This window comes from Copidosoma floridanum, unplaced genomic scaffold (genome assembly GCF_036245765.1).
Source record: "Copidosoma floridanum isolate Cflo_tuat_1 unplaced genomic scaffold, Cflo_Japanese_pri ptg000007l, whole genome shotgun sequence".
In the NCBI taxonomy this organism is placed as follows: domain Eukaryota; kingdom Metazoa; phylum Arthropoda; class Insecta; order Hymenoptera; family Encyrtidae; genus Copidosoma; species Copidosoma floridanum.
The window spans coordinates 11,418,702-11,433,948 of NW_028321884.1; the positions used below are offsets into that span (position 1 = coordinate 11,418,702).

The window sequence follows — 15,247 nt, forward strand, 5'->3', positions numbered from 1 at the left end:
ATGACGACCCTCGTTCGGGTAAACAAACGTTCCTATTATGTAACTTTCACGAGGACGTTGATTTTTTACTGCTAACCTTTACTGTTCCTCATTGTGGTAACAAGGGAATTTTGATTGCTTCCAAAGCGTTCTTTGAGACCATTTACTGTCATTTTTGGCCTTGATTTATGGCCAACTTCTTGACTGCTGAAAATATATACAATAGTGCCACGCCAGATAAGATTCAAGACCCTTCCACTCCAGGGGAGTTGACTGTGAAAAATTTTTAGGACAAGTTTCAACTCGCAGGAGAATCCCAAGGTCTTCAAACACTTATGTATCTGCGTGTGCTGGTCTACCGAAAAGTGGGAAGTATAAAGTTTCAACATTGTTGGCACTTATCGGTAGCTACTTGAGAAATTTACGACGAAAAAAATTTTGAAAAATTTCCTGTCGGTTGTAAGTGAAATTTTTGAATCATATATATATTTTTTTTCATTCTTACACTTGTGCTTCGCTACAGTTGAAAATATTTTTTTTTTTTTTTTTAATAGGCAATGCTGTTTTCTAACGAATTGTAATTGAGTTTATAATTATCCACTTAATTTCGTATTAACTTTAATCGTTTGATAACTTTTTATCTAGAAACCTTATCTGTACGAATTTGAAAGAAAGTAAATCCAGTGTTGTGTATAAAGAATAATAAAAAATTTGGAAAAAAAATAGTGAATTATTACTTGGGTACGTAATCGTAGTTCGACTATTGCACTAAAAAAAATGCATTGCTTCTAAAATATTCATATAGGTAAGATTTGAAAACACAACGTACTTTTGAAAAAAAAAAAAACCGAATCCTATTCAAAAATAATGTACAAACAAGTGGGTAGCGTGAGTAAAAAAAAATTACGCAATTCCCATGGTATCGCAACAAAAGAGATCCCAAAAATTTCTCGAAAAACTTCCTTTCCCGCATGTACTTTTTGCATTACCGTAACCATACAGAAATCTATATAACGGCAAGCCACGAATTTCCGTCTCCTCTTGCACTTACAAACGCATCCTTTTATCATCAGTAACACGTAAGTATGTATGTACGTATATTTTAATGTCATCCGGCTGGTATAGTGGGCCCACCACATTGTCCCCTCCATTATTCCGTAATAGAATGTACACCAACCGACATTCTGTTTTCTGTACGCGCACTTATTTCTCAATTTTAGCGCGCGTTTAATGGCACATCTCACCTATCGGCTTCGGTGGAGTATATAGGTATTCCAGAAAAACGCGCACACGCACTTCATTACTGAAAATCCATCGCCTCGAGCGCACAAACTTAATTCATCCGTGCGCGCGCTTTTTTTTTTTTTTTTTTTTTTTTCGGCGCGCACATAAAAGCCTCAAGCCTTGCAAGTGCAGCATACGGCCGTTAGGCGACGCTTGGGTTGGTATGAGCCGCGCCGCCTTGGGTAACCGCCCAGTGGCGCGTGCGACGGCTGTTGCGGGTTTTTGTCGCGTCGACGAAGGCAATGTCTGAGAACATCCCCAGTTAGACTGTTCTTGGACAGCCTTCGGTTAACATCGACTTGAGACATCCCAAGCTCTCGAGTCTAAGGTTCAGTCGGTGTCGTCAGAGATAGTAACGTTCAAGCCTCCAGCAAAGCGGTGGTGTTAATTAGCCGAGAACAGTCGGATAAGAGTGGCGTTCGGAAGTTTGAATTGCGCCGTTCTCGAACGCATTTGAAAAAGTACGTTTGCCCGAGTACGAGCGCATGTGTTCTGCCGCTGTGGCTGCTCGCATTGTGTGCTCCAAATTTTCGAGCTCCGAAACATCATCGTTCGACTAACCAGCGCTTTTTGGAGTTCCTCGTCGTTACGACCACCCAACCGTTAAGTCCGACTCAATATTGTCTTGAGTGGCTCATTGGAAAAAAGAAAACGAAAAAAATCGATCACCGAGGAAGAGGCAAAAAATGCTGGCTGCGCAATTCTACCACGAGTGGCACTTGGGCACGATGATGGCTACACGAGTGCAGGCGTCGCGGGTGCCGCGTTGTCTGTTCGGGCCACCGAATCATCGCGAAACCATGGAAATGCTCCAAGAGGCGCTCAACGAGGAACGGGCCCGATTTACCAAACGTTGGGGTGTCGATCCTTGCGTCCCCGAGGACAAGGACAAGGAGAACAAGGTCGTCGTTGACAACACGACGAGTGGCAAAGTCACCGTCGTTCGGCTTGGGAGCACGCCAAGTAAGAGACGTGCCGCTGCTGCCTGCCCGTACAATAAGCAGACCAGCATACAGGGTGAGTAACTTGTATGTTAATAGTTGCTCTCACGACTGTTGTGCATTTTTTTTTCTTTTTTTTTTTTTTTTTTTTTCTTCGTCTTTGATGGGCGAAAAATTTTGGGACGCGCCATGAAGTTTTTAAGGCTTGTGTAGATTCACTGATAGACGAGTAATTTTTTATTGGAAACAATTCCACAATGGTTGTGAAAATAATGTGTGATTCCTTCTCGACTGATGCCACTTCTTGTCTTAGTTGAATATTTCTTACGAAAGCACTTTATCTTTGTTAAAAGTTTGTGGAGCGATATATACACGAAGAAATATTTTCTCTTCTTCTAATTATAAGTGTTACCTTCTTACGTGCAATTTTTTTATGTAACGACTCGAAACTATGTACGATCGAACGCTTACAAACATTTATATACACAATGTTACTTAAATTTGAGTTGATTTTTTTGTGAATTATTTATATGTATGTTAAAGATTTTTTTAATGCGCAGTTTTTTCTTTCTATAGAGAACATGAAATCATGTAAACAAGATTTATTTTCCTCTTGATTATTGTAAATTACTATATATACAAATATGCTGTGAATAAACGATTTATGGAAGATTACGAAAATGTCGATTTTTTAACGAATCAATCACTAACATTGGCTTATTGGTACCAAGAGAAAAAAAAAAAAAAAAAAAAAAAAAAAGTTTTCGCGCCTATAATGATAATGAAGAGATAAGAGAAAAAAAGGCGGGCACGGCAATGTAAAGAACATGTGATTCATTTTGGAGCATCACGTCGCATAATTTCTATTCTTGCTCGTATATCTTCACCGTGAAGAGACACGCGCCCAGTTCAAGTAGTTGAGGTGTAAGGCGTAAATGCGCTCTCTCTCTGCGGCGTACATGAACTCCAGAAAGAGACGCCAAGTGTCTCGACGAACACGTGGCCCCGGTGTACAGCAATAAGCGTGCTCTCTTACCGTGAATGGAACGTGGAAGATCTTACTTTTGATTTCAAAATTTTTTGAAATAAGATTTTAAAAATTACCGAACGCACTATATCAGTGTTACTCGCTATACGAAGAGCTTTTTTCCTTGAATCAGAACTTCGGGTATTGTGTTAGCAGCTGTTGTAAAAACCCTAGACTGTACTTGCATGATTTTTATTTCATTCATTCCGTTATAAATATATATTTCTTCAAACTTTTCTGCTTGGAGCTTTGGATGTGCTTGCATTTTAAAATATCGTCCATCTTATCGAAAGCTTTTCGTATTGTACTTTACACACCCTCCAACTCTCTAAATTTAATATTCTGGGAGAAAATTGTAAAAAAAAGTGACTCAACGCGCGATCAAGAGAGTAAAGAAAGGGAGGGGGTTACACGCCTATCGTGTCTAAAAATTGGCGCGTCGTGCCAAGTGTTTTGGCGGGAAAGGCTGACGGTTGTGAAAGTCCGGCGGGCCACAAACACGCTGGTGGACGCTCTGATGCTAATGTATTATAAGCAAAAGAAGATACAGTCGATGTATATACCCGCGCGCACGTGCGAAGCCATATATATAAATAGCCAATGGCAGGGGGCTCGACTGGGCCTTACGTACATACTTGTATATACATATATAGGAAAAACCTGTCTTCGGCGATGTTTTTGCGCGCGCGCTGATGATCCACGCGTCCCCTTACTCCTCCTTTCTATATCCATACCACGTTACTAATACTATTTCTAAAACACGTCTACATGTTAGGTGTATTATTGCCTTTACGCTCGTCTTCCTTCCCGCCTTTCTTTCACGTATACATCCCTTTTTCTCTTCTTCTCTATTTTTACTTTTGCAGGGCCCCGAACTGGCCTGTACAATAGTTTCGCGCGCGTGGACCGAACCTGAATATTATACTACTATCTTACCGATCCCTGCCTCTTCTATTCTATTTTTTTTTCTTCGTCTTCTGACAGTTTCTTCTTCTTTTTTTCTTTTTTTTTCCTTGAGGGTCTCCCAAGGATATGGGGAGATCGTGCGGAGGCTTGTTTTCGACTACCTGTCTTACGCGAAGGTTTTTTTTTCTATTGAGACTCCGAGAAGCCAAACCCTATACTTTTTTGACGACGTTTTAGTACGCAGGTATTTGGAAAGAATACGGTGGGTTTCCCATTGACCTAAAAAATCTTTAAACTGTATCGTGAAAAACAGTTTCTATTTTTTATTTTTTTTATTTTTTTTGTTTTTTTTTTTTTTTTGTTTTTAATGCTAGGTAATTAAACTTCTCATGATTGACTTTTACATTATAAGGAAATTCACATGTGGTTTGATCGAAAATGAAAAAAAAAAAAAAAAAAAAAAAAAAAAATTGTTAGACTTTGATGCAACCTCGTAGCTTCACATCTTTTAAATTGTAAATTACAAACTTGCATCATGAATCCAAAAATAAATAAATTATTTATATGGCCTTTACTATGTAGTCTTTTTCATTACCTCAAAATATTTTGTGTTTAAAATATTGAAATTAGAAAAAAAATGTAAGCCGTAGCCTCTTCAAATTTGCGTCAGCCAAGATGAAAAAAAATACTGCATCGCTTGTTCATTTCACGTACGTGCATTATTCTACTTGCCCTACAATATGTATATGAATAAAGGTTTAAGGGTACAAGGAAGTGAAGAGAGCATGTATACATCCAAGGAAGCTCCTTTGTTTTCTTTGCTGGGCTTGAAAAGAGCGCATACTATTGTTAAGGATATTATATTATATATATATATATATGTATCATTTTCGAGGCAATGCATCAGGTTTCGTTGTTGGCGTGGTTTATTGTTTTGAGCGACTGGATACGGATATACTGTATAAGCAGGAGATGGAGACGAGGAGGATGTGGTACAGGAAGTTCCTAACGCTTGGCACGCTTAGCACGACTGAAGTTTAATCGGTTAAAAGGGAGGGGAAGTTGCTACTCTCCGTGTTCATTCTATGTGAGTAAGTGTGCGCACATTTTATTGAACGCAAAAAAAGTGTGTGTCAAAAATCATTTTGATCGTGTTTTTTTTTTCCATTTAAAGTTTAAGCTAAAATGTTAAGAATTATCTCATTTTCATGGTATTTTTGTTTTGTAGATGAAAATTGCCAAACAGCAAAAGTTTGAAATTATTAAACAAAAAAACATTAAAATTTTCTAATTTTTCGTTAACTAAACCTAATTATAAAAAGTATTGACCAAAAACGCTATTTATTTATTTACAATTTTTTACACATTGTGCAGTAAAATGTATTTAAAGATACGTATCAGATATTATTTAATATTTATTTTTCAGCAATATGCACACTAAAGAAATTTTATTATGAAATTTAGGAAAAAAACAAAATTTTAATATATTGTACTAATATGTCTGATGTAAGAATACGCACGCCTTCACCTCAGCACAGCACTTAAAGAAGTGGACCATCGAGCAAGTTGGGACGTGAATCGTCTTGACCGTTTCTTCCCTCCTCTTCTACTTTAGACAAGTTAAGACTTGCTTCTTCTCGAAAAAAAAGAAATGAAAAAGAGATTAGTCATCCCACAATCGGGTACATTACCTGGTCAACGTAGTCGTCGCCTTTCACCCTCTGCACGTGTATCCTAACTATATGCTTAGCAACGAAAGGCTCTTTACTCTTCTCGTGAATCATATACGCTGTGTCAAATGTATGCGAGCGATTCTACAAAAAGTATCACCACTCAAAAAATTCTGAAACTTCAAAGAAATTTTTTTCAAAGAAACACTCTTGTGGGGGTGTCTGGAAATTTTTTTATGCCTGTTGCTTAATTAAAACATTTGTAAAAACAATAATCTTTTAATACATACATGTTGTTAATAAATTTTCTTACTGTAGTTACTATTGTTGTATTAAAATTTTTTTTTTATTCATTACATTTTTGTTTACTTCATATTATATGCATTATTATTACTCTACTAAGTATTTCATTAATTTTACTTTTTTACAAAAAAAATGGTGTCCAGAATATAATGGTTAAATATATGTTTACACAAAATAAGCCCATAAATGTATTTAAAAATTCTTACCATGATATTTCAATAAAAAACAGAGTAAAATTTTTTAAATACTAAAACAAGCCTCTTTCGAAAATAAAAAAATTTTCAACAAGTTTTGACAACAAATTTATTTTAGACAAAATTTTTTGAAGATTTTTAAGTTGTTTTTTTATGAAATTAGAAAAATGTTTTATTTATCTTGCAGCATTTTCAACAGCTATTTTAAATAGTTATAATACTATAAAAGCTTGAAAAAAAAATAGAATTGTTTTAGATGGCTAGTTGGTGCACATTCAAGACCTTTTTTTATTTATGTAGGTGTGAGAAAATACATATTTATCCTGAAAACACAATGAAAAAAAATTAATATCTCCCTCGTCGTGGGTCAGCTAGAATATTTATGTGGAATTTCTCATGTACACATTTGTAACTGTAAAAAAGAAAAAAAATTACAAAGTGACTCATGAACCAGGGATCTCAATGCTGTCGGCGGCACATCGTTTCACTAAAAAGACCTTTATATACACGTATACACTTCACAATATATTATGTCTGATTCATCGGACGAAGGGCCCTTTCCCTTACTCTCACTTCTCTGTAGTTGTCTTCTTATACTCGTCCTTTGATGTTGCTGCTGAACGATATATTTGGAACTAGTCGAGCGTAAGGTGCATATTTCGCAGATTTTTTTTTTTTAAACCTATTGAAACTGATTGCGAAAGTTATAATATATACCATGTGCGACTCGAGGGTTTTTGTTTGGGTTCTCTAGTTTTATACTTGATCTTTCTGATTTAAATTTAAACTTTTTACCAATCAATTTAATTTGTTTTCTTCCCAAATGATTTTTTTTTTTTTTTTGTTAGACCAAAAAAATCTCACAACTAAAGACAGGGTTTTCCAAAAACAGAAAAAAAAACGACAAAAACCTCTTGTGGCAAAAATTTCTCAACTGAAAAATAATTAAAAAAAACTCAAACGTACGTACTCTACTATACTCTTCCTTAATAATCAAGAAGCGTGCGAAAGCTCGTTTCCCAAAAAAAACCGTCCTCTAGCACCCACGCGAGAAAAAAAAAAAAATCACGTCTACTCCCCCTTTTTCCTTGTATAATCTCAGTGCCAATTACTTTCAACTCCACCCCGATCAACAGACATCAGACAGACATGCGCTCGTTACCGGGAATCGTACGAGGGAATCAACGTTTGTGAGTCAGCGAAGCGGGACAGTAGTAGCGCGCGACACCTGTTACTTATATGTACCCCACCGCCTTCGCGTATACGCACATAGGCACGCAGGCATGGGTATTTTTCCCACGATTTAATCAAGTGCTCGACCGATGGGAGTGTGCGGGAGGGAAAGGCCACTCGAAGGTCGTATGCCACCTGACGAATCGACGACGCTTTTTCGCGCGCTTATCACTAGCGGGGATCTTCTTACTTTTCTCATGATTTTCTGCTTTACTTAGTTAGCTATACTTTTATTAGGAGCGGTTTTTATCCCCTTGAGGAAAAAATGGACCACAAGTACAAAAAAAAACTTCTTAGAAACCAAGAAAATATTTACGAGAATTTCAAGTGAATAATGTCTGAAATAAGGTAATGTTATATTGTTTCAAGAAAATATTCTTGATACAAAAAAGATATTTGAGTTAATATTTTCTTGGTTCTAAAAATTTTTTTTCTTTTTTTTTTTCAGTATACTCAGATTTTTATATTTCAAGTATACTCGCGTTGAGAAGAAAATTGAGCTCTAGCTATAATAGCCTTGGGAACTTTCGAGTTTAAGGTTCGCTTTTATTTTCAGTAACTATAAACGTTCTCCGTAAGAAAAAATTTCCAAATGCAATTGAAAATTATCTGCATTATTGTTTTTTGGGTGTAGTATGCGCGAGAAAGCATTTCTCACCCTACAGAGTAGAAATACAAAAAAAAAAAAAGCCCAGAGGAGTCAGTGTTTCGGTACGTAAAAATCAACGCGCAATTTACCCTCGAGCAAAGGTACCTCGAAGAAGAAGCTATAAAAAAGATTTTATGTAAGCTCGTCGAAGCGTAATTGACGTCGTCGCGCAATTTAGCGACCGAGAAAGAGACGCGTCCACATTTACGAACCAACCCTTGGAATCTTCTCAGACATCTCGTCGAGGAAGATAAAATTTAATGGTAGCTTTGAAAGCTTCTCCCTTTATTTCCTCGTTTGTGTCTTTACTTTGTTTTTTTTTATCACGTCTTCTGTATATTTATCTATTTTTATTACGTATAAACGTAAGCCACTATATACATTGAGGAAGCACCGCAACTACTTTTTCAATACCCAGAAGAATCGCGTAAATGAAATGCAGAGAGCTCGTAGCAGTCGTAAAAATTTATAACAATTTTTCTCCATCAACTTTACTGCAATCCAATGTGCTTTGCTCAACATTAACATTGTTTATTCCACCGTCACTCCACAAGGTCCAATACATACTTAATTTTACCATCCCCTTTGTGCGTAAAAGTAACGAGCTGATTCGAGGCACACGCTTTGGTGACAAATGAATTCATCCTCTCGTGTAAAACATCTGCGGACGACAGACGAGTCCTAAGATCCTCGTTCCGATTTGCTTTGTCGCGAGTCTCTTGCGCCTCCTTTTACATATCGCGTGTGGACACAAATACCATACAAAGGAAATAAGTAGTGATGCTCTGAGCCCTGCCAGAAGAAAGATCCGAAACGCGTAAAAGGAGGTAATCGTAAAAACGGAGCTACAGAGCAGATGATGGCGAGTTTCCTTTTTTTTTTTTTCCAAGACGGTAACTTTCTAGCATCTTCCGGTCGATGGATGAATTAAAAAGTCGCGCCTGTCGGAGGGCTATGAAAAATGTTTACTCGTCGTTAACGTCACTCTTTTACAATTTAAAGTTTTTCGAGGTGTACAGAGTGTATCGAAACTGCTTGGATGGGCATGGAAAAAAGCTTACAAAAATGGGACTTAAGGTTTTTACGACTGGTTTTACGAGTCCTCGTCACGTTCCTCCTTTTTCCGAGTCGATGCGGATTTTCGCTTGCTTTGTTTGTTATGTTCGCGTGTGAAAACTCCAATAGTACAAGGGAGGAAATGCACGGGACTTCTGGGCTTTTTACGATGATTAGCCGATCATTGGGTGCAGATTTATATATTTTATTGGTCTCTGTGGTTGTGCACTGTGGTGGTCGGTGATGTGTTTTTTTGTCTGCATTGTCGATTTTGAAACATTTACAAGCCGATTTTTTCTATTTCATTTTTTTTAACGAAAAAAACCAAAGTTTTTCAATAGAGAACCAAAATTTTTTTTTTTTTTACCAAAAAACAAAAGTTTTTGCAGATCTAAAATAAATAAGCAAGAAATTCACACTGTTCTTATTCAAATAAATATTTTCAATAAATTAAAGATAACTGTGCAATTTAAATTTATAAAAAATTAGGTTTGGGCTTTTTGAGTTTTGGGACTATAGTCAAGCGATTTAGAAGACGAAAATAGCTGAATAATTAATGCCAGTAAAGTTTATGGAAATTTTATGTTGCTCTCTATCCCAACAAGTAGTTTGAAGCAGTTAAAAAAATGTATGCAATCGAAATTTATTGAAAATTAAGCGGGATTGGATTAAGGGGTTCAGAGGTGGGAGTAGCTAAAAAATTAATGCCATAAAAATTTTTAATTTAAAAAAGATGCCTAATTTCTTACTCACTAAATAATAATAATAATAATAATCTTTAATAGCAGCCTATTAAAAAATAAACCGTTGCAGTGCAACACAATAAATTTTAACCCTCGAACTGCGCACAGGACGTAAACACGAAACAAAGACCAAACAGTTTCAACGGCGTAACGCAACGAAGCGCGTGTCGTACGGAGTCACAAAGGAAAATTCGCGTCCATCTTTCCCTCTCTGGCGATCATATTTTCCACCCCTCAAGCGAGTACTTGCCTATTCCTTCGCAACAAAGAAACAAAGAAACCTCAACCGAAACGTGCACACACGTCTCTATCAGCAGGTATGTTGTATGTAGGTAGGTACAAACCCTCGCGGCTTTCCCGCCAAAAAAACTTGCACATTCGCATTTATACATATACCTTAAGCAGGTGGGGGATCCGAAAGAGCTGCACTGTACACGAAGAAAAGACACGTCTGCCTCTCCCATCTGAATTTTTTTTTTTCCTCCAGTGCATTGTATACACGAGTACGGTTGCGAGGAAAAAGGATCCTGAAGCCCAGAGGGAGCGAGGGAGAGAAAACCGGGAGACGCGGTGACAAAGAAAATCTTCCCTCTCCCTTTTATTATTTTGAAAACACGAACGTTGCCTTGTAGGTATAGACACAATAAAAAGCTCCGTGAGTCGTAAAGTGCGCGCGCTTTTCTCGTTCTCTCTTTGTCATTTCTTCTTTTTTTTTTCCTTCGGGGGTTTTTCCCTTTTACGTTCGTTGCTCCCAAGGTTCGAAAATATTTATTTTTGCAATCAAACAATGACAAGAGAAATGTAACTCTTAATAAGTTACATTGATTAACAATTTAATTTAATTGTGTATTGATGTGCCAAGTAATTGTAAAATAATTACATTATTGATAAAAAAAAAATTTTTGAGGTAAAAGTTAATTGGAATTCTTTCAGAAAAAACCATTAAATACTGAAAATGTTGCTCAAAGTAACACCTGATTTTTTGGAGTTTTCATGCGTACTCCCAAATTAGCTCTTATTGATCGTGTGCTTAGGCACTGATCCTCAAGTCATCATGGAAACAACTGAGAGCAGAACGACATGCTTAACAAACAACATAATTAAATATTGTCTGTCTTGAAACACACAGTAGATACATACATACATAAGCTATTTCATGCAGGTTGAAATCATAAATTATTAATATTCGTAGGTGGCATAGTACTAGTGCGAGTTTCGTAACTGCACGTATATACTCCGAGTATATTTTCTGAAAATTTTTTCTCCGTAAAAATTAAATGCTTTATTTTTATTAGGAAAATTGTTTTCGAGCACTTTGTTGTAAATATAATAATTAAATTTTTTTACAGTTAAAAATTTAATCTAAAGTATTGAAGTATTATACATTTTTACTTCTCGTATCTTCTCAAATTGAAATTTCCTTAGCTCTCACCTTTGGATCCAATTTTGGTAACAAAACTAGTGACAAAATGTGCACCACACCGTTCCTAAAGCTAGGAAGTTGACCTGTGTTAAAAATAAATTTTTTTTTTTTTACTTAGAAATAATTGTAATTGTAAAACTTAGTGTTGGGTTACAAACAAAACGGTTTAGGGGCCAAAAGCTAAATAGATATACATTTCGTGAAACAACAAACATTTGGAAGTATATGGTACACAAATCAAAAAACAAGCTACGTCCACAAAAACGACATCAGTTCAAACAAAAAAAGGTTGGCCCACCTCCATGAGACACCTCTCGACGAGTAACATACCAATCAGAAAGTTACAGCATATGGCAAACGAGAGCCCGTACCCGTCGTCGTATCGAAAGCTCATCGAATCTCATATTTCCCTCAAACATCCGACCGTACTTATACTCCTATCCCCCGTACACTTTTACCAATCCTGGAAAATTTCAAAAACCCACCTACTGTTGTCGCCCCCCCCCCTATTTTATCCCTGTATGTTTGAAAAGCACAACCTATGGAGTATTCAACGCTCACCCTCACGATTTTCTCGCACACGCGCAAACTTTCTCACGCTGCCCATTATTGTTGAGCGCATTAACACGTGCCCTTTCTCTCGTTTCCTTCGATTTTCATAATATACACGTGTATATATGTTATACGTACAACACACCCGAGACTCCAAGGCTAAGGACCATATGGTAGCGACCGTTGCAGCTTTGGGGTATTTTTTCTATCCTGCTGTCCTACCCTGTGTGTACACGTAGAGGAAGGAGACGACACGTTTTGCGAAGGTGCGGGGGTATGGAGATAAAAGAAAGATAGCATAGTCCATCGATTGTGTTTATATTCTTGTGGTAGAATGTTTAGAATATTGGATACACACGATATACGAATAAACACACTTATTATTTTAAAAAAAATATTTGTGCATATCCTTGATATGTCTCTTGAGTACTTTTTTTTTGTTACATGGTATCGCAAAATTGAAAATTTTTTGTTTTGAAGACCTGAATGAATATGTCTCTTAACTGCAATCGTTGTTGTATATCTTTGTGCATGTTCAACGCTGTCGCGAAAAACTCGATGAAAAAAAACGTTTTACCACGCGACTAATACAAAAATGAAAAAAAAAGACATCCCTAATTTATGAAAAAATATTTAATTTACAAAGACGCACGGATTTATATTAATAAATACGACGAAAACTTGCAAACCGCCCAAAATACGAAACACCATCGTCAAAAAAAAAAAAAAAAAAGAGGAGATGCAATTTTTTTTTTATTTTTTTTTTCTCTCATCAGTAAAGGTACACCCGCCGAAATTCAACCGATGCTGCACACCTGCTCCCTGCGATCCTTCTCTCTTTCCCACCTCCCCGAGGGCTCTCTGCCATAATACACCAAAAGCCAAGACAAGCAAAATCCACGTGCCTTGTGTACTCCTTCTCTCCTCTAAAGGACAAAAAAGAGATAAAAAAGAAAAAAAAAAAGAAAAAAAATCGGTTAGTTATAATAGGACGACTAAGCGACTACTTTTTTTGACCTGCGTATACACACACACGCATGTTTGTACTGTAGAGAAAAAGAGAAAAAGAGAAAAAGAGAGAGAGAGAGACGAAAAATCTGTACACATCCACTCTGGCAAAATGAGAGGCGAACGAGTGAGCGAGAGAGAGAGACCGGTATGGCGATCCGAGCGAGAGCACACCTGTCGTCTGGTACACAAGTATAATGTAGCGCTTGTAAGAAGAGCGAGAATGAAAGCCGAAGGCTAAATATAGGAGCTGCCCGACGATGGTGCAGAACTACTTACTTAGATGGCTGCTGGATATATTTTTTTCTCGAGACCGGCACGTGGAGGTTGTTAAGCTGGGAGAGAAGGGGGTGATATGATAAGGGAGATGAGGTTCTGGCCGAGTTGGAGAAGTTTCGTCCCCGGGTATTGGTATACTTACGGAAGGGCTTTTTGGAAAATAAAGTTTTGGTGATTATTTGGAGTTGATCGGGGTTGTCCGAAGCTTTTTTTAGTGGGTTTTTCATGTGGAATATAAAAATTAATCAAGGCGGGATCAAGGGATGCTGAGATAATTTTTTTCGGCACTTGGCGATCAGCACGATTGGTTAAGTGCAAGATATTTGTTGTTTTCTATTGCTGTTAAACAAAATCGTTTCAATTGTTTTGAAAAATTACATTTTTAAGGGTGTCACATAGAATTAAATTTTAGTTACATGATCATGATGGAGAAAGTATTGTAAAAGTTTCGTTTAAATATTTACCACTATTTTTAACAAACAAATCGTTTGCGATATTTTATAGCTAACTAATGGTTGTAAAAGTTAACTTGAATAAAAAATATCAGGTATAATATAACAAAAATTATTTTTCTTCAAAAAAGTTGCCTTTAATTTTTCAGTTCAATACTTTTGTTGTCATTTTCGGTAATTTAATACGAAGAACGGAAAAAAAACTTGAAGCTTTTATTGAAAAAATTATTTCACCTCTGTAGTCGATTGCTCGAAGCCATGATAAATTATGGATTTTAACGAGACCTTGAAAACACTATAGTTTAGTTATTTCTAAACTGGGGTAGCCCACAATATCTGTTGATTGACACGTTACATACATTTAAAAAAAAAAGATTTTTTTTTCAATTAGCTTAAAAACAGTTGCCCACAAAAAAAAAAAAAAAAAAAAAAAAAAAAAAATCACAACACTCGATGAGACATAAAATAGCCAAAAACTAATGAAATAAGTATCGTACTATCTCTGACATATTTTCCTTATTCTTACAGATTACCTGCGATCGACAAAGAACAGTCCCGCAAAGAAATTCAGCTCGAGTGCACTCACGGAAATCAAACACAACCAGCAGCCCCCGACATCGCAGCAACACCTAATGGACAAAATGCTACTTCAGCCATCGACGAAATCGCTACAAGCTTCGAAATTCGACAGGTCGATTTGAAATGTGCTTTTGCGCGATGAACTATGCGAAGTGTATTTATTACCTACGGTTGTGGAAAAAAAGAGAGAGAAGTGAAGAGAAACGTAATTGGAGTTATCGTTAATGTGAGAGCTATGAGCGAATCGCTGTGTCCGAGCGATAAAATCAATGTGCATTTAAAGTCTTGTGTAGAAAATCGCTTGAAAAATGATTATTATTATACCTTTATTCTTTTTTTTTTTTTTTTTTTTTTTTTTTATTTATGAATAAGTAATTTAAGTGTAAGTTGAAAGATGTGTACTGTAATCCTATGTAAAAAATAGTGATTAATGAAAATTTTGACACTATATTTGTGAAAAGCCGATGGGGTGTAGGATTAAAAATATGTTTCCAGGAAATCCTTTCACTAACGTTTGTTGCACCTAATTTTTATTATACTTTTTTTTTTGTTACTGGAATATTTTCTGGAAATATATGCGCGTGCTGTTTTAACGACCATTCAAATAATCAAATCATACGAGTTACTAATATTTTTCTTCTTCTTTTTACAATAATTATACAACGTTTTATTTGATTTTTCTTTTAACGTGTAGCAGTGCTCACTATGTTCCAACTAGACAATCGAATGTAACAAAATCATGTATTAGCGAATCACTGTTATAGTCACGCGCTTTAAAGGCTTTTTGTAAAAAAGTCATCTCGTGCACTTATCATCGAATCAAAATCACGAACTCGAGCGATAATTATCGTATGGCTTCGATTCTGGCAAGATGAGAGTTATCCTTTTGCCGTAATCGACAGCTCAAGAATTACCAGCGAAATTATTGCACTAACAAATAAGCTCGAGTGAACGGCAGTCACAGACTGT

At 36.4% G+C, this 15,247-nt stretch overlaps 1 protein-coding gene across 1 annotated transcript; it reads left to right on the forward strand.

Moving 5' to 3' along the window:
• The first annotated feature begins 1,515 nt into the window (after positions 1-1,515).
• LOC106645122 (uncharacterized) lies at positions 1,516-14,611 on the forward strand. Its single transcript, XM_014360898.2, has 2 exons — positions 1,516-2,280; positions 14,228-14,611. Exons 1-2 carry the CDS (start codon positions 1,950-1,952, stop codon positions 14,398-14,400), a joined length of 504 nt encoding a protein of 167 aa, XP_014216384.2. The 5' UTR covers positions 1,516-1,949; the 3' UTR covers positions 14,401-14,611.
• The last annotated feature ends 636 nt before the right edge of the window (positions 14,612-15,247 follow it).

Bases quoted from the DNA above. Each gene is read 5' to 3' on its own strand.
- LOC106645122 (XM_014360898.2), top strand. From the start codon at position 1,950: ATGCTGGCTGCGCAATTCTACCACGAGTGGCACTTGGGCACGATGATG. The intron at 2,281-14,227 runs GTGAGTAACTTG...TTATTCTTACAG, and splicing joins TAAGCAGACCAGCATACAGG to ATTACCTGCGATCGACAAAG.